General features: G+C 41.9%; 2 protein-coding genes across 8 annotated transcripts in view; both read right to left on the bottom strand.

Moving 5' to 3' along the window:
• The window catches only part of LOC113661717 (major facilitator superfamily domain-containing protein 12-like), a 19,214-nt gene extending 9,429 nt beyond the window's left edge, over positions 1-9,785 (bottom strand). The window contains exons 1-4 of one of the 4 annotated variants that reach the window (XM_047820850.1): positions 9,327-9,785; positions 7,606-7,816; positions 6,017-6,143; positions 3,720-3,929 (exon numbers count right to left, since the gene is read on the bottom strand). In XM_047820850.1, coding sequence (XP_047676806.1) covers positions 3,720-3,929; positions 6,017-6,143; positions 7,606-7,816; positions 9,327-9,585 — 807 coding nt within the window. In that variant the 5' untranslated portion in view covers positions 9,586-9,785. The remainder of the gene's footprint in view (positions 1-3,719; positions 3,930-6,016; positions 6,144-7,605; positions 7,817-9,326) is intronic. The other 3 variants (XM_047820849.1, XM_027176148.2, XM_027176150.2) reach the window with 3 other exon arrangements.
• Positions 9,786-18,554: 8,769 nt separating this feature from the next.
• Positions 18,555-22,500, bottom strand: part of csnk1g2a (casein kinase 1, gamma 2a) — a 17,656-nt gene continuing 13,710 nt past the window's right edge. For 3 of the 4 annotated variants that reach the window (XM_027176084.2, XM_027176085.2, XM_027176086.2), the window contains exons 10-12: positions 21,493-21,594; positions 19,878-19,984; positions 18,555-19,214 (exon numbers count right to left, since the gene is read on the bottom strand). In XM_027176084.2, the coding sequence (XP_027031885.1) occupies positions 19,160-19,214; positions 19,878-19,984; positions 21,493-21,594 (264 nt within the window). In that variant the 3' untranslated portion in view covers positions 18,555-19,159. The remainder of the gene's footprint in view (positions 19,215-19,877; positions 19,985-21,492; positions 21,595-22,500) is intronic. The other variant, XM_027176087.2, reaches the window with a different exon arrangement.

Here is a 22,500-nt window from a genome sequence, read left to right as displayed (position 1 = left end):
CTAATCCTGTCCAGAAGAAGAAGAATTGAGCACTGAGCATCAAAGAATGATAAACAAAAGTTCTGGCACCCTATTTTATAGAAGTTATAGATGATTTATTTGATGACGCCTTTCAGACTCTCAAGGTCACCTTACAATTACACATTTAAAACACACTGCATAATATAAAACACACAGATAGACAACATTCATTCATCTTCTACCGCTTATCCGAACTTCTCGGGTCACGGGGAGCCTGTGTCTATCTCAGGCGTCATCGGGCATCGAGGCAGGATACACCCTGGACGGAGTGCCAACCCATCACAGGGCGCACACACACTCTCATTCACTCACACACACACACACACACACACACACACACACACACACACTACGGACAATTTTCCAGAGATGCCAATCAACCTACCATGCATGTCTTTGGACCGGGGGAGGAAACCGGAGTACCCGGAGGAAACCCCCGAGGCACGGGGAGAACATGCAAACTCCACACACACAAGGCGGAGGCAGGAATCGAACCCTGACCCTGGAGGTGTGAGGCGAATGTGCTAACCACTAAGCCACCGTGCAAATAGACAACAGAATAATAACATAAAATAAAAATAAAAAATTTATGAATAATATTTAAAGTAATAATAATAATAATAATAAAAAAGGTTCAAATATAAAATGCATTTCTAAACATGAGAGTTTTGAGATTTAAAAGGTTGTTAGAGAGTCTAAACCTCTGATGGCATCTGGGAGACAGGGCAAAGGCAGGGAGCAGAGCGACTGAATGCTCTAAGCCCCATGGTGGACAGTCGTGCTGATGATGTGGTGAGCAGGTTAGCAGAAGGGGATCTGAGTGTACGGTAGTGTGTGTATAATTGGAGACAGATATGGTGGAGCAAGATTATGAAGAACCTAGTTGAGTAGGAGAATTTTAAACTCGATGCGGAACTTCAGAGGAAGCCAGTAAAGCTGGTGAAGAACCGGCATGATGTGATCAATAGAGGGAGTTTGAGCAGTAATGCAGGCTGCAGAGGTCTGTAACTAGTGGAAGTTTATGAAGAATTTTGAAGGTAAACCAAAAAGAAAGAAGTTACAGAAATCCAAATGTGACGTAACAAGGGCAAGGACTAAAATGAAAGTACTGCGTTGTGTCAAGATTGGACGAAAGTGATTAATATTGCGGAGGTGAAAGTATGCAGAAGCATAGAAGTAGACTGTGTGGACAGGTAGAGCTGTGTATCATCTGTGTTTATGAAGGATTTTGCCAAGAGGAAAGAGATAGATGATCAATAAAACAGGGCCTAGCACATAACCTTGGGGAACACCTCTAGTAACAGGAGATGACTAAGATCTAAAATTTTTAAGCTGGACAAACTTTGAACGGTAGAAACGATATGACTTAAACCAGTCATGACACGTGCCAGAGATGCTAAGAGAGGCAAGCGGTTCAGGGAGAATGTTATGGGAGGTAGCGGTAATGTTAAGAGACCAGAATTTGCTGCCATCAGAAGATCGTTTGTGATTTTTACGAGCACCGTCTCAGTACTATGAGATGGACAAAAAACCAGACTGAAATTCTTTAAGCAGGTTGTTGTTAGTTAAATAAATCACGAATCTGACCTGCAACTATTTTTTTTCTAGTATTTTGGATAAAAATGGTTCAAAGAAACTATTAAGTTGATTGTATCAGCACCAGATTTTTTTTTAAGTATATCTGTTATTGCAGCAATTTTAAGGGATGAAGGAACATGACCAGAACTAAAAAAAAGAATGTTAGTTATTAAAGTGGATAAACAGTAATGCCTCTTTTCCACCGGAAAGAACCGGGTGCTGGTTCAGAGCTAGCGCTAGTGCTGGTTCAAAGTTGGTTCCACTGGTGAACCTTCTAAGAACCAGTTTGCCTTTCCACCGGCTAGAGAGCGTCACAGAGCCGAGTGTGACGTCACTGTATACGTGTCACGTGTCCCAGCAACGTTAGCGCAGCAGCGACAAACACAAACACAACAACAACAATGGCGGATGTTGCTTTACTGTTAATGCTCATGGCTTTGTGAACCTACATCGGCATCCAAACGCGGCGAATAAAACGTGTACGTGCGGCTCCGTGTAATCTGTATAAACGGAGGTTGTGATCGATAAAGTACATAACGTTATTTTATCATTAACACAGAAAAAAATTTAGCCTTAGCATGTAGCTACCTACTATCATGTGTGCTGATAATGTATCATATCGCGGTAAAGTAAAAGTGTATTAAACATTAGTATACTTAAGGTACATTATCAAATGCGCCAACAGTAGCCCCGCCCACAGCCCCGCCCCCAGTTCCTGACGCAAGCGGTTCTTAAGCCTAGACCAGCAACGTTTTGGTGCTACTTAAGAACCACTTTTCCTGGTTCAGAGCCGGTGCTTTGGCGGTCGAAACAGAAAGAACTGGTTCTAAATTAGGCTCCGAACCTGCACTCGAACTGCCTCGGTGGAAAAGGGGCATTTGTGCAGTTTTTAAGGGAAGAGGTTCCACTTGACAACCTTTAGGTTTAAGCTGACGAAGCTCAGGTGTGTACCATGGTGCAGAATGAGTAATAGAGACAGTCCAGCATTGAGAAGGCTATAAAGACCATTGTTATGGTGGAAGACGAGGTCATCCTAGTCACTCCTAAAGAACACCTCAATGTCCTCATCTCTGCTACCTCAATCTCTGCCTCATGTCTTTTCCTCACTGCTACAGTCTCTGACCCGTACAGCAGAGCAGTTCATACTACTGTCTTCTACACCTTAACTTTCATTCTTGCTGACACTCTTCTGTCTCACACACACACACACACACACACACACACACACACACACCACCCGACACTCTTCTCCACCCACTCCAACATGCCTGTACTCACCTCTTCTCCACACTCCCTTTTACACTGGATGGTCGACACCAAACACTTAATCTCCTGCACCTTCTTGCCCTCAGCCCCCCCCCCCCCAACCTCACTGTTCTACTTCCCTCTCTCTCGTTCATACACATGCATTCTGTCATCTTTCAATCTCTTCCTCTATTCCTATCTTTTCTCCTCCCTGTTTCTATATTTCTTCATCTTTCCATTTCTTTTCTCATTCCATTCATCTTGTCCACCCCCCATTCCTTCCACCCTTTCTTCCTTCCATTCATCCTTCCTATATTCCTTGTCTCCTTTTTCTTCTCATTTTCTTTTACTCCCTCCCCCTCCCTAAACTTCCCACCCATTCCACTTTTCCTTCCTTCCACTCTTTCTTGAACATCTCCTTTTTCTTCTCTTTTTCTTCTATCCTCCACCCCCCTTCACCTCCTTCCCTCTGTTCCTTCCAATCTTCCTTCCTTCCCTCTTCATTCCTTTCCTCCTCCTTTCTTTCTTGAATGTCTCCTTCTTCTCTTTTTCCTCCCTCCCTCTCTCCTTCTTCTCTTTTTCCTCCCTCCCTCCCTCCCTCCCTCCCTCTCTGATGTGTCTGTTGTCTCCTCTGCACTACAAGCTCTGCACATTGTAAATCATTTCATGTTCAGTTGCTTTAACTCAGCTGAATTCTGGTGCTGGTTTAAAGGTCACATGACCCTCTGAGTCATGAATCAGTCACGAGTCATGATGACAGACCTGTGCAGTAAAATGTACAAGGACGCTGATTTAAACCTCTAGTAATCATTTTACTCCGGAGCTGATATGTAACCGAGTGTGTTGTAAAAGGAGGAAGCTGATTGGCCGAGTACCTGGTAGAAGGACGGCTCTTTGAGCCAGTGTCGCCACTGCAGAGCCACAGAAGGAGGGTTCAGTGTGGATCGAATGAGATGAGGCGTCTGTACTCCTTCATCTCCTGCTCCCTCCTCATCCTCCCTACATCCAGCCTTTGTCTCCCTCGTGCCCAGGTGGAAGATCAGAGAGAAAAACATGCCGATCGCCCACACGATCAGACTCAGATTCTTAAAAAAATAATAATAAAAAAGCAGTGATTTAAGGATAAAGAGTGATGAATTTTATACAATTAAAATAATTCAGCTGAAAAAAGCTAATAATAATAATAATAATAATAATAATAATAATACTAGAACGTACATTTCCTGAAGAAAATATGAATGGTGCTTGCACGTGGCAGGTTCCCCTCATCGTGCTGAGTGTTTTGATACGTCACATGTCCATGTTGTGCAAATTTTTTATTTTCAAGTGAAATCACGTGACGTCATGTGACTTCATCAAATTACACGTGAGGAAGTTCCCCTCATTGTTCTGAGTGTTTTGATATGTCACATGTCCATGTTGTAAAAAGTTTTTGATTTTGCATATATTGTTTTTTTTTGTTTTTTTTAAGTTTTTTTTTTTTTTTTAAACCTTTGTTCAGAGTCTCACCCTAAAGGAGCTGGCCGAGTTTGGTGTAGAGAGTTCGAAAGCTTGCCGAGTTATAAACCTCCAAAGTTTTTAATGGGAGTCTATGGGAAAAAAGGCCACTTTGAGACCCGGTACCGGAAGTACCGGTTCTCGGATCACTTAGAAAAGTGATAGCACACCTCTCCTCAATGAGCCGGTCAATTTGACACCTCATTCATGGGTCTAGAACTAAAGCTGTGGGACAAGTTATGCGATGAAGTTTTGTTTGGAAGAATATGCACGATAGTAAAAATGTTGCTTTGCAAGCACCATTAATTATTATTATTAATAATAAATGCAGTACTTTAAAATATACAAAAGCATTTATTATGTTTACATCATTTATAAGTGTAATAATTATTTAAATTGAAATGATTTTCTTTTTCATATATCTGTAAAAAAGTGAGGGGGAAAAAAACAACATATTAAAAATATGTTCGCAAAAAATATTATTTACTAAAAACGTAATTCATAATGATATTTTGTTTGTTAGGTATTTTAGTGAAATTGTAGAATATGAAATTAAAAAACTATCCCAATGCATTTCCATTGTACCGAATTTCTTTAATTTTCTTTTCTTTGTGTTTGAGATGACTGGTTATTAGAACGTAATCGACAAAGCGCAGCTTAAAGGTGGGGTCTCTGTTGTTTGAAAGCCAATGTTGACATATAAAATCACCAAAACAAACACGACCTAACCCAAACGGGTCCCACCCCTGTATCGATAGCTCCGCCCACACATACATACGTAACCCAGGTGACTAACAGAAAGAAACGTGTCTTTAACATAGCAGAAGGGAAGAACAATACGATTGTAGATAAACAAACAAGCAAAAATGCCACACAAGCATAATGATGTAAAGGACAAAGGCATATATTAGTTCTGTGTAACAAAGCAAAACCAACGTTACTCACCTATCGAGAAGGAAAAAAGCGCCTCGGCATCTTAAGTAAAGTCGGCCACATATATTCACAGGTCGGAGATTCCCGAGTCAGTAACTCCTGAGCTAAACGCTTTTACTACACAAAACGCGGTTGTAGCTGCCTCTCTACATTACTACGATAGAAAAGAGGTGTTATTTGTGTAGTAACAGCGTTTAGCTCAGGAGTTATTGACTCGGGAAACTCCAATCTGTGAATATGTGGCCGACTTCCTGCTCCTTCAGTTCTCTCCAGCGATGGAAAGCTGATCCTATATTAACACGTCCTACTTCTTGTCTTATCGTAAGTCTTTCTTCTCTTTCTTTCTTTCTTTGTTTTTATCCTCCATGTCGATGTTAAAACCGCTTTCTGCTAATGTCACACATGCGTACTGAACACTCTCTCCGCCCATATTGACAAGACACGCCCCTTTCTGCTCATTGGCTACGTGTCAGTTTTGATTTTTGTTTTGTTTCTCGTACCCGACTCAGTTTTCTCAAGCATTTCTCAAACGATGGAGACCCCACCTTTAATGCAGATTATTTTTTCTACCTTTTAAATGCTTGCTTAACAATAATCAGACCTTAAGACAAAATGCAGAAACACTGAACTGATTAAAAAAAAAAGGAAGTAAAAGTGTTAAAAACTGAACAGAAAAACAGAAAGAGACGTTTAACTGGAAAAACCACCAAATTGACTCCGCTGGGTCTGTTTTCACACTCACTCTGAAGATGGGAATGTCGACGGGCCCGAGGTTATCGGTGATAGTCGGATCTTCATTAGACTGGAAATGGAACAGCAGCCAGGCCACGGCGTACACGGTGATGTTGGCGATGACGGTGAAAGCGTATCTGTGTGATTAAATAATAACCGAGAATGAACGAGAATGATCGCCTATAATAGAGAAAACGTTCAGACAGACAGTAAAATTATATACTGTACATACATGAACAGGGAGATAGACAGGATATAGAGATACAGATAGAGAGAGGAAAAGCCAGACAGAGAAACAGACGAGAGAGGTTAGAGACATGAACATGTATGCAGTGAGAGAGAGCAAAAAAGAGAGAGAGAGTATACACACTAAAGGTGTGTAAAGCATACAGACTAAAGCACTATTCGGACGGGATTAGTTTTACGTGGGGACGTGGAGTAATGCGATTTTACCTCAGGAATTAGCCAATTCGCACGGGACAAGACATCTCAGTAATACTAGCAGAAGTGGGAGGGGTAACTCACTTTACGCACCACAGTAACCTCCTTGTCGTCATGTGCGTATGACGTTGCTTCCTGTTTGCAAAACGCGCCAAAAACTACTTATAAACAGGAAATGACGTAATTTTACCGTACATATTTACAGCGGGTCTATTCGGACGGGATCAGTATTACCTGAGGTAATTTTTCCGGACCTTTTTACAGAATGTAAAAGTCGCCGTAATCTTTACTGACATTGTGGTAACATGATGGGACTAAAATGACATGATGGGACTAAAATCACAGAGAAGCTTTGGTAATAATTACTTTACCCCCACGTCCCCAAGTAAAACTAATCCAGTCCGAATAGTGCTTAAGGTAGAGAATGCCAGATTAAAGAGATGAATAAACAAAGGTGAGACAGACAGATGTATGAAGAAAGAGAGACAGAAACTGCAGACAGACAGACAGACAGACAAAAAAAACAAACAAAAAAAAAAACATACTGTAGACAGACTGAGATAAAAATTACAGACAATCAGCTACAGACAAAGAGACAGAGTAAAGAGACAGACAGACAGACAGATAGACAGATGCATAGACAGACAAAGAAAGAGAGAGACAGACGGACAGATCAGAGTGCATCACACGGCTCTACTTCTAGAGTCACATGCTGGTAGTTTGGAGTAAATCACTATTGAACAAGTTTGATTTTTTTCTGTCTAAACTCGAGGATCAGAACAAAGTCCGGCTGTAAAATTCAGCTCAAAGACCTAAAAGGAACCTGCAAACAGGAAGTAGGTTAAATAAAAAAAACACCACCTCTAAAAAAAAACACTAGAGTCACTGTGTTCTGACTGTATCCTCAAACAAGCACAACATCTGTGAAGTTAGGGGAAAAAAAACATTTCCTTCTTCTTTCATATCTGCCTGCATCACCAAAACCAGACGAGGTGTGTGAGCAAGTTCAGGGTTTCAGTTCAGCAAAGAGCTCACAGCAGGTTAACACTGTGTCTGTGATCTAGGGTTTAAATAGTCTGTAATGTATACCAGGATGTAGATGTGAACAATCCGGTGTCACGAGTTTGAGCGCGTCTGCTTATTGAAAGCTCGCCGTACCTGTAAGCCGTGAGCTCCACTTTGGCCGACTCGGACTTCACCAGCTCGGGAATTAGGGACAGGTGGGAGATTTGGGTCGCAGCCCAGCCAAACTGGAAGATGACGATGAAAGGGGTGAAGTAGATGAGACTGGCCCACTGTGGAGTGTACTCGCTACAGCCGATACACTGATTAAAGATGAACGGGAAAGAGACGATCACGCTGACCGTCCCTGGACAGACAGGAAAAAAAAAATTATCAGCAGCATTTAGGTGTTGATTCATTTGCTATAATCCCAGGTTTATATGAAAGTGCTCATTAAACATTAATGTTATGGGTTTTTACAGTACCAGTTTGTCCGCAGGGATGCTGATGCTACTCTAAAAATGTATAAAATGTTTGCCATGTTGATGGTTTCTGTTAGGAGACGTTTATTTAATATTCGTGAAAGGAGACTCACAGGTAGAAGATTTCCAACATCTTCGGGACAGATGAGTTTACGCTTTTTGTAATTACTCTATACTAGAAAAATCAGGGTTTCCTGCACAAAATGTGTTAGTTAAGGCGGTAGGGTTGGGCGGGTAGGCGGGGCCCGGGGTGGGTGGGGCTTCTTTGTGAGATAGACCACAGACTCTGTACTACATTTAACAATTATTAAAAACAGGCACGTACAACCTAGCTAGCAGGTGAAGAACTCAAACAACAAAATCACCAGCTAACTTACTTTAAATTTGCAAGAACTATAGACTAATACAATAACAGGCTTAAATAAACCCAAAACATAAGTCCATTTCTCTGTTTTCCATTTAAGTTTTATCAACTGGCTAGTTATCCTCCAGACAGTGACGGACCGCGCGTCCGTGCTGTTCTCCGAGATGCACTTGATGGCATTTTGGGCAACGGAATTTTATTTTTTTTGGACGACCTAGTTAAGGCGGTAGGGTTTCCCAGCTTAGGTGGGCCGCCTTAACTGAAAGGTGCTGCGGGAAACCCTGAAAATCTATGGGTTTTTTTCTTAGTCACTTCATGAAAGAAAAGTAGAGAGGCTCGCAAGAGAATGACTTTATAGAGGAATCAAAAGGGCCATCTCTTATTAGGACTCGAGAATAACAAGAGTCGACAGTCAGCACCAATTATCTGACCTGTGTAAATAGCGATAGAGTCAACTTTTATTGGTGAGCTGAGCTGATCGTGTGTCTTTTTGACACTTTTAGGACCCCGAAGGACCGCCGGCTCTTACTGGGACCCCGAAGAGCCGCCGGCTCTTACTGGGACCCCGAAGAGCCGCCGGCTCTTACTGGGACCCCGAAGAGCCGCCGGCTCTTACTGGGACCCCGAAGAGCCGCCGGCTCTTACTGGGACCCCGAAGAGCCGCCGGCTCTTACTGGGACCCCGAAGAGCCGCCGGCTCTTACTGGGACCCCGAAGAGCCGCCGGCTCTTACTGGGACCCTGAAGAGCCGCCGGCTCTTACTGGGACCCCGAAGAGCCGCCGGCTCTTACTGGGACCAAGAAGAGTCGGCTCTTACTGGGACCAAGAAGAGTCGGCTCTTACAGCGATTCCTTTGACTCAGTGAAAGGAGTCGGAATTCCCCAGACTAATACACACTTTCCTTTTCGCCTAAAGCTTCTCCTTAAAATGGTTGTCAGAGTCCACGTCCGTTTCATATGTAATGACATTCAGGCTAAACTGTCACCTGCAGAACAGCACTAAGTTTCTGTAGACTAGAAGAGAAAATCTTACCTATTAAATGCCATGTTTTCCTCTTGCCGTAACTGCCGCATCCTGCCGTCCTGTCCGATTCATATCCGATCAGAGGAGTACACACTCCATCCGCTATCTGTCCCACTAACAATAACACACCAGCATACGTGTTCTGAAAGCCCAACACAGAGTGATAATACACCAGGAGGTAAGTGAACCACATAGAGGCGCACAAATCGTTTAAAAAGTGTCCGACTGCATAACTGAGTCGATTCAGCAGAGGTATCGATTCATCCATGACACACAAACCAATTACACTTAATCAACTAACGTGGGTATTTTTTTTTTTATATACTTTCTATCCTCTTTAACATTTTCTTTACCCGCCTTTGCAGAGGCTGGGAGTTAAAATAACGTTAACACGCCTTCGCGTTTGGCGAAAAACAAACACATCTTTTCCACCCGGTTTGTTTTTAAGTCACAGACAGAAAGTCAGCTGACTCGTGAGTGGGAGGGGCGTAAACACGGGTTATCGTGGATCATAAAACACAATAAAATTCATTTCAGCATATTATACGTTATTATATCCTAATAACGTCCATCCATCCATCCTAAAATTTTATTTTATTTTATTTTTTAGAACATTTTTATTTGTGGTTAAATAAAAATAAAAAAAATCAAGAAACCGTCGCCACTTCCGGGTCGCGTCCCAAATAGACCGTCACGCATTAATCTAGTGCACTACATTCAGCTACACGGCGGTGCTTTGTCTTACACCCTACAAAGTGCACTCGTGTAGGGAGCGTGTAGGATCTGGTAACGCAGCCTGCACGCGCGGCGGAAGATTACAGTCATTTTAATGGTAAATAATTAATCTAAGTCATATAATAAAGTTTATTTTGTTTATAAAATAAATGTAAAGTCATTAAGACTAAAATGAATATTGTTATTACTTAAGATTATACAGTGTGTATTAGATTAATTGAATAAATTAATTTTGTTAAACTATGGGTTTGGCCAAACGGATTAATTAATCAACCAATTAATCAAATATTCAGTTAATTAATCAGTTAATCAATCAATTAATTGATTGATTGATTAACTGATTATTTTGATTAATTAGTTAATTAATCAGTCTGTTTGGCAAATAATATATATATATATATATATATATATATATATATATATATATATATATATATATATATATATATAAATAGAAATAAATAAAAATTAGAAAAACAAATAAACAGGCAAACAAAAAAATAATAGTATGCACTGTGTAGTTACAATATTCTTTTCATGTAATGCAATTTTGTTTGTTAAACTAAAATGTTAACTTTTGTGCTAAGTTTTGTGTTAAATTCAAATCACTTGAAATGCTGAAGCCCAAATATCTCTCCATTGCACATACAGTGGAGTTTTGCACCATCATGCATGAGCAACACTTTTGACTTCTCTGTAAAGGTTAATGATTAAACAATCACAAGGTGTTCATGGGTCTCACACTGTTCCTGTTCTCACGCAGGTCCAAGTGAAGTAGTAGTTAAATGAAGCAGCGTTATGATTATATCACAATATTCACGGACACTTCATCACAACCCAGAGGAATGAGGAACGTTCCCCAAGAATATACTCCAAATTTCTTGAAGATTTCTTGAAGTGTGGACTGTGAGGTTTTATTTTTCACTTCACACATAACTGTAAGAAAACCCAGAGGAAGTGACCAGAATGAAACATCCATAAAAGTTCCTTTACCTCAAAGAAATTTAACCATGAAACCTCCATCCGATTATTATTTAATCCGTAATTTAATCTATTCGTCCAGCCAAACATACATCCCACCATCTACCTAATAATTTAATCTGCTCATACATTCCATTAATCCAGTAATTTATGTCCACTCTATAATCGCTCTTCATTTCATCCATCAAACCATCTGATTACTATTCATTCAAAATATCTGCCAATCTATCCAAAATTAAACATTCATCCAACCATCTAATTATCCATTTAATCAACCCTTCTATTCATGCATCCAATTGTTCCACTCATCCGTCATTAAATCTATTCATTTAATCCGTAAATCTATCCCATCACGATTTCATTTATGTGTCCATCCAATATTCTATTAACGTAATCCATCCATCTATCTATCCACTTATCTATCCCATCAAACTATTCATTTTATTTATCTGTCCATCCATCCATCCATCCATCCATCCATCCACCCAGTAAATATGTTCATTAATTCCATCCATTCAGCCACAGCTGGTCGATCTGATCAGATATTAGCTGATGTCTAGTCTACGCTGATCCTTGGCAGATTGTCGGGCTGAAAACCAGACAAAAATCAAAACTAACGTGTAGCCAATGAGCAGAAAGGGGCGTGTCTTGTCAATATGGGAGGAGAGTGTTCAGTGTGCATGTGTGACGTTAGCAGAAAGCGGTTTTAACATTGATGGAGGATAAAAACAAAGAAAGAAAGAGAAGAAAGACTTACGATAAGGCAAAAAGTAGGACGTGTTAATATAGGATCAGATTTCCAGCGCTGGAGAGAACTGAAGGAGCAGGAAGTTGGCCACATATTCACAGGTTGGAGTTTCCCGAGTCAATAACTCCTGAGCTAAATGCTGTTACTACACAAATAACACCTCTTTTCTATCGTAGTAATGTAGAGAGGCAGCTACAACCACGGGTCACCGTACATGGTACTTAGCTGTATGTCACTTCACTTCAAGAAACATTTCTTTCCATTAGTTGCCTGGGTTACGTATGTATGTGTGGGCGGAGCTATGGGTGGGACCCATTTGGGTTAGGGGTGTGTTTGTTTTGGTGATTTTAAATGTCAACATTGGCTTTCAAACAACAGAGACCCCACCTTTAATAAGCTTGGGAAACCCTATGTAGGTACCATCAAATGTCAAAACTACAGACGAGTGAAAATGAGCTTTGAACGACAAACTTAAAAGGCTACAAATGAACCACCACTGCTACACCAGCTGCTTTATCCTCTGCCTATGCTTTCTCTCACTCACCACGAGAAACAGGCAGGGGTGGTGGTACAGGTTTATTGTTGTCAAAGAAATGGTGCTTTAAACCTCTACTCTTCTCTAATTTAACCATCTCTTCTTTTGAATTTCATGCCATTTCAGTTACCTCTCCTATCAACCTTGTTATCATTGTTGTCTACCGCCCTCCTGGTCCCCTAGGAGACTTCCTGGAAGAAATGGACTCACTGCTTAGTGCTTTCCCTTCCGATAGCTCCCCCCTGACAGTGCTTGGTGACTTCAACCTCCCCTCTGACAAGCTACATTCTTCTTCCCTCCTGTCTCTTCTCGACTCTTTCTCCCTCACACTCAACAGCTACATCCCCACACACAAAGGAGGCAATGTCCTGGACCTGGTTTTCACCCGTCCTTCTCCAGCTACAGATGTGACTGCTACCCCACTCCACATCTCTGACCATCACCTGGTATCCTTCACCATCACTCTACCTATCTTACCTAAAACTACCTCTCACCCCCTTGCTCTTACTCGCCGCAACCTTCACTCTGTCTCACCTTCATCTGTAGCTTCTGGCACTCTTTCTTCCCTTCCTGATGCTAAGTCTTTTTCCTCACTACCCTTAGACTCAGCCACAGATACATTCCTCTCATCTCTTTCCTCAACTATGGACTTCCTCTGCCCTATGTTCACTAAACGCAAGAAAACTTCTTGTTCTGCTCCTTGGCTTTCAGATGTGCTGCGCAACAATCGAAGAGAGCTAAGATCATCAGAGAGAAAGTGGAAGTGGAAAGTCTTGATTTTTACAGAACACTTCTTGTCAAGTTCTCCTCAGATGTGACTTCTGCCAAGACTTCCTTCTACAAGGAAAGCTTGAAGCTTCCTCACATGACCCTCGGAAATTCCACAACATCATCTCTTCTCTGCTCAACCCCCCGGCTCCACCTTCTTCATCCTCCCTGACTGCAGAAGACTTTGCTTCTTTCTACCAGGAGAAGATTGAGGAAATCTGCCGGACCTTCACTTCAGCCCCGACTGCACTTACATCTCAGAGTATGGATTCCCCTACACCTTCATTGTCACATTTTTCAACTGTGGCAGCAGAAGAGATTTTACAACTCATCCAGTCCTGCAATCCTACCACCTGCCCATTGGATCCACTCCCTACCACTATGCTCCAGACCATCTCACAAGACCTCTTGCCCTTCATTTCCACTATCGTCAATAGATCCATAGCATCTGGTCAGGTACCAACTACTTTCAAGAGAGCAAGGGTTATTCCCATCCTAAAGAAACCTGCTCTGGATCCATCAGACATCAGTAACTACAGACCGGTATCACTTCTCTCATTTCTTTCAAAAATTCTTGAACGCATTGTCTATAACCAACTGTCTGTCTATCTCTCACAGAACAACCTCCAAGATCCCAAACAGTCTGGCTTTAAAGCAGCTCACTCTACAGAGACAGCCCTTTTGGATGTCTCTGAGAAGCTACATACTGCTAGTTCAGCCAAACTGTCATCCGTCCTTATCCTCCTTGACCTTTCAGCAGCATTTGATACGGTCAACCACAAGACTCTCTTATCCTCCCTCAAGAGTCTTGGGATTTGCGGATCAGCTTGGGAATGGTTTGCCTCCTACCTGGAAGGACGCTCATATCAAGTAACATGGAGGGGAGTGACATCTGCTCCACGCAGACTCTCCACTGGCGTCCCACAGGGCTCAGTACTTGATACTCTTCTTTTCTCCCTGTATACTCACTCTCTTGGTGAAGTTATTTCATCACATGGGTTCTCTTACCACTGCTATGCTGATGATACACAACTTATCTTCTCTTTCCCACCCTCAGATGCCACAGCTTCTGACCGGATCTCAGCATGTCTGGCAGAAATTTCATCATGGATGACTGCTCATCAGTTAAAGCTCAATCCTAGCAAAACTGAACTGCTGTTCATCCCAGGTGATCCATCCCCAGGTCACGATCTTGCTATATCCTTGCACAACGATCTGATCTCCCCTTCAGCCACAGCTCGCAACCTTGGGGTAACCATGGACAATCAACTGTCCTTTTCCTCTCATGTTGCAAATGTGACTCGCTCATGTCGGTTTCTTCTCTACAACATTAGAAGGATTCGGCCATTTTTGTCCACACAGACTGCCCAGGTACTTGTTCAGTCTCTTGTCATTTCTAGACTGGATTACTGCAATGCACTGCTGGCAGGTCTACCTATGAACGCAATCCGTCCTCTGCAAATGATCCAAAATGCAGCTGCCCGGCTTGTTTTCAACCTGCCAAAGTTCTCGCATACCACCCCGCTGCTGCGATCCCTCCACTGGCTTCCGGTAGCTGCACGCATCCGGTTCAAAACACTGATGCTGGCCTACAAAGCCAAAAATGGACCAGCTCCCTCTTACCTCAAAGCCCTCATCATTCTTCGCACTGCACCCCGTAACCTCCGATCTACCAGCACTGCTCGACTGGTTCCACCATCTCTCAGGCTAAGAGGCAAGTATACTACAAGACTCTTCTCTGTACTGGCACCAAGGTGGTGGAATGAACTTCCCATAGAGGTCCGGACAGCCGAGTCACTGGCTATTTTCAAGCGGCGGTTAAAGACCTACTTATTCAGGAAACACTTCAACTAGCACTTCTTTCCTTATCATTTGCATTTAAAAACAAAAAACAAAAAAAAAAACACCTTTGACACTTTTTCATTGTAACTTTGAACAAATGTTTTAAACTCATGGTATCTTAAGTATGTAACCTAGTGAACCAGCATTAATGTATTCAATGTTAGAGATTTAAGCACTTATGTACGTCGCTCTGGATAAGGGCGTCTGCCAAATGCTGTAAATGTAAATGTAACCAACGAAGGCAGCGATTAAACGGTTGTCGAAGTAAAAGAAAAACAAGAGGGCTATATTATAAAAGTCTTTATTTATGAGGCATTTAGTTATCACAGAATAAATCAAACTAAAACGTTTTTAATTTAACTTCTGGATTACTGACATATGAAAGTAAAATACTTCAGCTGTGCACTCTCTCATCTGCTTCTTCTCTGCTTCCACCGATCAGCAGCGATCCTGGGGACCATGTGGGCGTGCACGATGAGGCTGGACGATGGAGCTTCGCTGTGAGCTGAGCAGGTTATAAACCGTGTCCGAGGCCGAAGAAGTAGTTTTAAAATTACGTTTGAGATTCAGACAGGTTTCGGAAGTGCCGAGAAAAAGGGGAGAAAATCTCATCAAACTAGAACGATCGATGGTTACCATGACAACACTCCGAGGTTGGGGCGGGGTATATGAGGGGGCGGGGTATGTGAAGGGGCGGGGCGATCGTAGTCGATTTGTAAATGATTATAATTGCCATCAGCCAGCTGGAATTTAACTTAAACATCCAACACAGCAATACAATAATAATAATAATAATAATAATAATAATAAAGGGTTTGAAACAGCTTGGATATTAAAAAATAAGAAAGAAAGAAAAGAAAAAAAATTCAACCCTGCAAGTAGCCTTATTGATCATTCATTGGTTGCCATGTTTATATGAACCTGAGCAATGCTGAAATAAATATCTGATCCTGAATAAATATCGTCGCGTGAGTCGGGGAAGAAAGGACATTTAATATGTATGTAACGTCTCGTACAGATACGCCTTCCTCCGTTTCTCTTAATAAACTCGCGAGACAAAAACCGCCGAGGACTGACCACCGAGAGTGACGCCGTAGTGTCCAACGTTCCACTTAGAAAGGCACAAACTATTCCATAAACACCAGACCTCCTTTCGATTCCGGCTCGAGGGGGAAAACCGCCGAGCGTCACGTTTGTCCTTTCAGCAGAGACGAATCTGGTGTAGAAACGATTTACTTCGTGATCACGGTCATAAATGTCAATGGTTTTATATATATGTTTTTTTCCTTTTACCCACAAAAGTGCAGTTTACAAGAAGAGAGATGACACAGACCTGCGTCGATACCGTTTCCGACACGCTTCTCGTCTTGCTTCAGCTGTAATCATTAAAACAGGAGCAAAAAATAAAGGGGAAAAAAAAAAAAAAAACACTGCTGAGGAATTAAATGAGGATATGAAATCGGGTTGTGCCTCTTGGCGTATTATTAAAAAAATAAGAAGTGTATTGTGCGAACATGGTGAATGATTAGCTTTGGTAATACAAGTCGTTCCGATGAGGAAGCACAGACACGATAAAATAAATTAACCGGTAATCGTGAAGCGGTGAATCGATTGTTTGGCTAATCCCTCACCCGGAAGCTAAGCTGGCTAGCTAGCTAAAATGAATGTCCTTATCTATCTAAACTTGAGGAAATGATTTCTCTCAAAATGTCAAAGTTAATTTTGGACTCCACGTGTAGACGAAATTAGCTTAGCTTCATACTGTAGTTATGCTAGTTGGCACGCTAGCTAGCCTGCTAGGTACACGACCGTTCGGGTTTCGTATGAAACGCCACGGCCGTCTTCGAGAAAGAAAGAAACGTAAACGAGCAATATAATGCTTCATATTTGAAAAAATATATACATATATTATCGATGGTTAATTTAAAATTTATACAAAATTTTAAAATCTGCCTCTTTTTTTTTAGATGCGGTTTGTTTAGCAGTAAGGATCGTCTTTCCAACCCCCTACCCCTCAGCGTTCGAGTCAGCTGACTACGTTTAAAAGTGAACGTAGTTAGCAGAGTCGAACTCTAGTTAGTAGAACATCCTAAATTTCACCTCATTCTACTGGAGAACTAGTGTGCTAGCTGGTGTGCTAATCGATTAGCAGAATGAGGTAAAGGTAAGGAAGTTCCGTCATCTAGAGAAAAACTATGCAAACTAGAGGTAGAGATTCTACACAGGTTCGAGTCGGAAAGACAACAAAATATATCGTATTTTATACGGATAATAATTATATACCAGAATGTTAACATGGAAGTGGAAAAGAGGGAAAAACGTCCGTCTGTCCTTTTAGCTCAAGATCACAAAAAAAAAAGTTACTCGATTTATGAAGAATAAATAAATACAGAATAAAGCGTTCAGATGCTATGCTAGCTCACACCCTAATGTTTATCTGGTAACGATCCTGCTGGATTTACCTAAACCCCCCCCCCCCACACACACACACACTAGCAAGCAACATTTAAAAACATCGAGTTTGCCCAATTCTATACAAATTGATTGGACATTAAGTTATTTAGTACTGTTTATAGCAGCTTATTAAAAATTAGCTGAAAACGCCACATGCATGTGAAGGCAGGATTAGTGTTATTGTGTTGCTGCCATGTTAGCTCACCGATTATTCTTCTAGAGATCCCTAACGGAGCTAAAACGACGAACTACACAAATATCCGATGACGTGTGAAGACAAAACTCTGACCATGTAAACTGATAAAAATCGATAAAGTCGACTAAATTAGTTTGTTAGCCTTATGTGTCTATTTGGTTGTAGCAGGAATGGTGTAGTTAGCTGGCTGAGAACAGGTGGGTTTTGGCTGAGAAATACACATCTATTTGTAAGCTAAGTTTAGCTGGCTCACGTTAGCCTTAATCTTGTGCATAGATTTGGTTGTAGTTAAAGGTAAAATATTTAGCCAGATAAATAACGTAGCTGTTTACATCTAGATAAAGGTTATCATGCAGTATTGCTGGGTAGCTGTGGTTTATCCTCACGAGTCTATCTGGGTTGTATTTGTGGGATAAACGAACAAGATTTTCAGAGCCTGATGAAGTTAAATGTCCTAAAGTAGCCAGATACAGTTAGCTGCACTGCTGCTCTTTAACCTTAAGCAGATATTTGCGACCTAAAATGCTTTTGTGAATCTAAAACAACAACCGAGTTCCAGGACAGAAAAAATGCACTTCCTTATCAGACTTCTGTAAAACAACCGTGTGCATGTGTGTTTATATATTTAAGGGGAGGGAGAAAAAAAAAAAAAAAAAAAAAGTACACCTTTCTGAAAAACCCGTTTCAGCCATGTTGTTCTTCCTGATGAGCAAACTCTGCTCTGAGTTCCATAACGTAGTTTGGACACACGCAATACATGGTGTGTGTGTGTGTGTGTGTGTTAAACAGTATTACGACGCAGGCTGTGTCTTTCTCTCTGTCTGCCACACTACCTGAGTCCAGCACTGTGCTACATCATCCATGTTGACAGGAAAAAAATAGAAAGGACATGAGCGTTAAAAAAAAAAAAAGAAAAAAGAAAGGGCGAGGAAAAAAAACAAAACAAGACAACACGAATAAAACAGTTCAACTCAGAGACAGCAGAGCAACAAAACAACTTCATTTTAAATTACATTAAAAATAAACAAACAAACAAAAAGAAAACAAAGAAAACTAACCCAAACCCACACAATGTACAGAAGCAGAGTGATTCTGGTTTGCGTTTCCTGACGTTTCCTGACATCACAGTCTGAAGTCCTCACAATCAGGCTCTTACTTTCATCCTGTAAAATTAAACACTCAGCGTTTAAACGGTTGCTTTAAGTCCTCTGATAACGTGATCTAAAAAATACAGGAATACACCGTCTGTCCGTCTGCCGTCACGTTCTCTGCTCACACACACACACACACACACACACACACACACACACACACACACACACACACACACACACACACACACACACACACACGTCTCACTCAGTCAGTCTCTCTGCGTCTCGGGTGTTTGTACATTCGTTAACTCCTCTATATGCTTTGTTTCTTTATAAAGCAAGTGGCAGTTCAGAGTCTTCGGATCTGACAAGTATCTCACACACACTTACACACACACACACACACACACACACACGCATGGAGCGATCCACGCTCCAGTCCCCTTTTTCTCTCTCTCTCTCCTTTCCATCTCTCCTCTCCACGCTTCTTCACTTGTGCCGCTGCAGGCCTTTCCTCTTCCTCCGCTTAAAAAAACAGCAGCACCTGAAAAAAAAATCCAGAAGGTTGTTGGTTAATGTGTGGAACAGCAGCTCTGACAGTCACGCGCATTTAGATTCGTGCTACTGTCGTTCTAATGGTTTATGGTTTCCATAGCGACGGCTGATGTGACTGTAGACTTTTTCTGTAAAGAGACGTTTTCTTATCGATGGACGAGTTCACACCGTTGGTTTTGTCTTAAATTTATCACTTCTTTTGTTTGTATATTTGTTATTAGAATCAAACAAAACGAGGACATCACAATAAATTACTCTCTGCTCTTTTCTTCCTTTGCGTTTCTCTTTTCTTCCTTTTGCTTCTGTCTATTCCTTTCCTTCAGTTTCACTGTACATTCTCTCCCTCTGTTTCCACCTCTTTTAATTTTTTTTTCTTTCCTTCCCTCTCCTCCTCCTCCTCTCTTTATGCTTTCCTTTTATAACACTGTGCTCTTTCTTTTCCAAATTGGGCGCGCACACACACACACACGCACACACACACGCATACACACACTTAAATGCACTCATGGAAAAAAATAACACCTTTTTAAGAAACTCATCATTTGTAATTCGTGTGTGTGGGTGCGCACGTGTGTTTGTGGGTTTGTGTGTGTGGTGGGTGTGTGTTTGTGTATGTGTGTGGGTTTGTTTGTCTGTGTGTGTGTGTGCTTACTTTGTATCGTCGGCGACCTCGACCTCAGCAGGAGCGGTGATGGGAGCGTTGGAGTGCCCCGCTGTGGGATCGTCCGTGTTCACCTCACCGTTGGTAGAACTCATGACCTGAATGTTTAAGGAGACACAGCGAGCCTTTAGAGAGAGAAGTGTGTGAACTCCGGGACAGATTTCTGAGACACGTTTATCATCACCAGACAAAACGATATCGAAGGAACCCCATCATTCATTCTGTATAAAGCGCCTTAACGTGGGGTTTAGCTTCCGCTTCGCTGGGACGGATTTTAAACCTGCGCATCAGCGCCTTCTGCTGGTGTGATGCAGTAAAGCGGTCATCCTGTTGTCACGGTAACGATCTTAATCGCACGGTTAGGTCTAGAAAATGTCCATCTTTACACTTTATTCTTCACTGTAGCGAAGGATAGATCCACTACAATCGTTCCTACAGTGTGTGTGAGGTCTGAAGCTTATCCACTGAATATTTAGGCCGCTCATTACAAAGAAAAATAAAGCTTGGAAGGAAGAAGCAGAGATGGTCTGTGTCTCTGGTGAGGATTTGAAAGCTAGGGGATTGTTTCTTAGACAGAATCCCTTGCCCTTTATTCACAAATCAAACGCTCAGACATTGATTATAAAAATTCTAAATCAGGACAAAATGCCTGTGTACAAAACGAAGCAGAGAAACTAAAGGCATCGAGAACCGGCGGTGTGACGCTGCCGGTGTGAGCGTGGGGTTACAGCGAGGTCACCGGGACAGATACAGCAGATCTTTAAGAGAGAAGTGAGGGAGAGGAAAGAGGAAACACAGCAGGAGAAAATACTCACCACACACAAACACACACACAACAAGGTAGAAGGGTGTGTGTGTGTGTGAGAGAGAGAGATAGAAGCAGGCATACATGTTTGTGTATAAAGTAAAGTTTCCATCTTAGCATGTGATTTAATTTTATTTATACAGGGGTGTGTAAGTCTAGGTGTGTGTGTATAATTATATATATATATTATACACACACAGGTTTTTATGGTGAACTGTCTAGTAGTGACCATAAAACACCGCGCACACACACGATAATCACGTTCTAATTTTAAATTACAGTCACAGGTTTAACCCCATGTCTGACCTCAAAAACATTTTTTTGGATCACACAGTATGAGAGAGAGAGAGAGACAGACAGAGAGAAAGAGAAACAGAGAGAAAGAGAGAGACAGAAAGACAGAGAGAGAGACAATAAAACTGATACATCATTGATCATGATACAGAGTATTTAATACACATTACACCTTTTTGATACTCAGACACAGAAGTGAGAATTCTGCTTAGTAAAAACTAACCAGGGACGCTGAAGGTTTTATTCATCTGTGAGCTTTACATTTACGATGTGGTCTCGCTTTGTATCGTAATAAAATGTTGATTTGAGCACCGTGATGAATCGTGAACTACGTCCTGAGTGTTGTACAGCGTCGTGCACAAACATTTACATTCAGATGGAAACGTACTTTATAAGAGCCACAGAGGTGCAGTGACATACAGAGAGATACAGAAAGATGCTAAGCAAAGCAGCACACACACACACACGTGTATACACACACACACACACACACACCCTTCCCAGTACCTGCACAGAGCCCCCCAGCCTATCAGCGGTGAGATGCGAGCCCAGGAGCTCCCTGTTGGTCACAGGAGTCGGCTGGGATTCACTTCCTTTGGGTTCGGGAGACTGGGGTAGGTGAAGGGGGGGTGGGAGGGGGTTGTGTTCATGTGGTTGGTGATGTGAGGGTGTAAAAGAAAAAAAAAAACAAACAAAACAAAACAAATAAAAACCCAGAAAGAGAAACATTTCCCATGCAGAAGCAGAGAGCTCCAGCTAACAGAGGACAGAGAAAGAAGGAAGGAGAAGAAAAGAAAAAAGAGCTCCACATGCAGAGAGGTGTGTGGTGACGTCTCTCTGTAAGGTTCAGACATGTGAGAACAGTGTGTGAATAGCACCATCTCTCTCTCTGTGTCTCTCTCTCTCTCCGTCTCTCTCCTTCTTTCTCTGTGGCTGTGTTTGAGATGCAACGTTGATGAGAATGATCAGAACTAAACCCTTTACACCCTCAGGGGTTTTTTTACACCTGGTCACTTCCTGCGTTTTCTGTGATCCGATATCTACCCGATGGTAAAAAGACCAGGTCTAAATGCCCTCCGAAACGAAACGGTTTGGAGACGGATATAAATCCGATGGTACAAACCCCTTCAGGAGGTGGTCTGGGACACGTTACAGATGAAACTGGACAGGTGTAAATGCACGTGGTTGTTCACGCCACATACGTCAGCGCTATACTCCTCCCAAACGGAACTACGTCACTCGCAGGTGATCTTTCACCCAGGCGTCTCGTCGGGTCTTAAAACGCGCTGCTGCCGCCAGCGAAAACGCAGCAAACAGTAAATGCTGTTTTTTGTAGCATAACCTTTTTGATTGCGTTCTGAAAACCGCAGACACCAAAGTGTGTTCCGTTTCAATTACCCCGGAAATGAGGTCGAATATATTAGCATTTTGGGCGGGAGCAGAAAGATGGGATCGATATCCGATTCGTCGAGACGCATTTATGTGGCCTGATGTAAATGGGACAGTTTTAACTAA

This window comes from Tachysurus fulvidraco, chromosome 11 (genome assembly GCF_022655615.1).
Source record: "Tachysurus fulvidraco isolate hzauxx_2018 chromosome 11, HZAU_PFXX_2.0, whole genome shotgun sequence".
NCBI lineage: Eukaryota > Metazoa > Chordata > Actinopteri > Siluriformes > Bagridae > Tachysurus > Tachysurus fulvidraco.
The sequence above is the reverse complement of the archived record's forward strand: the minus strand, read 5'-3'. Positions and strand labels throughout refer to the sequence as shown.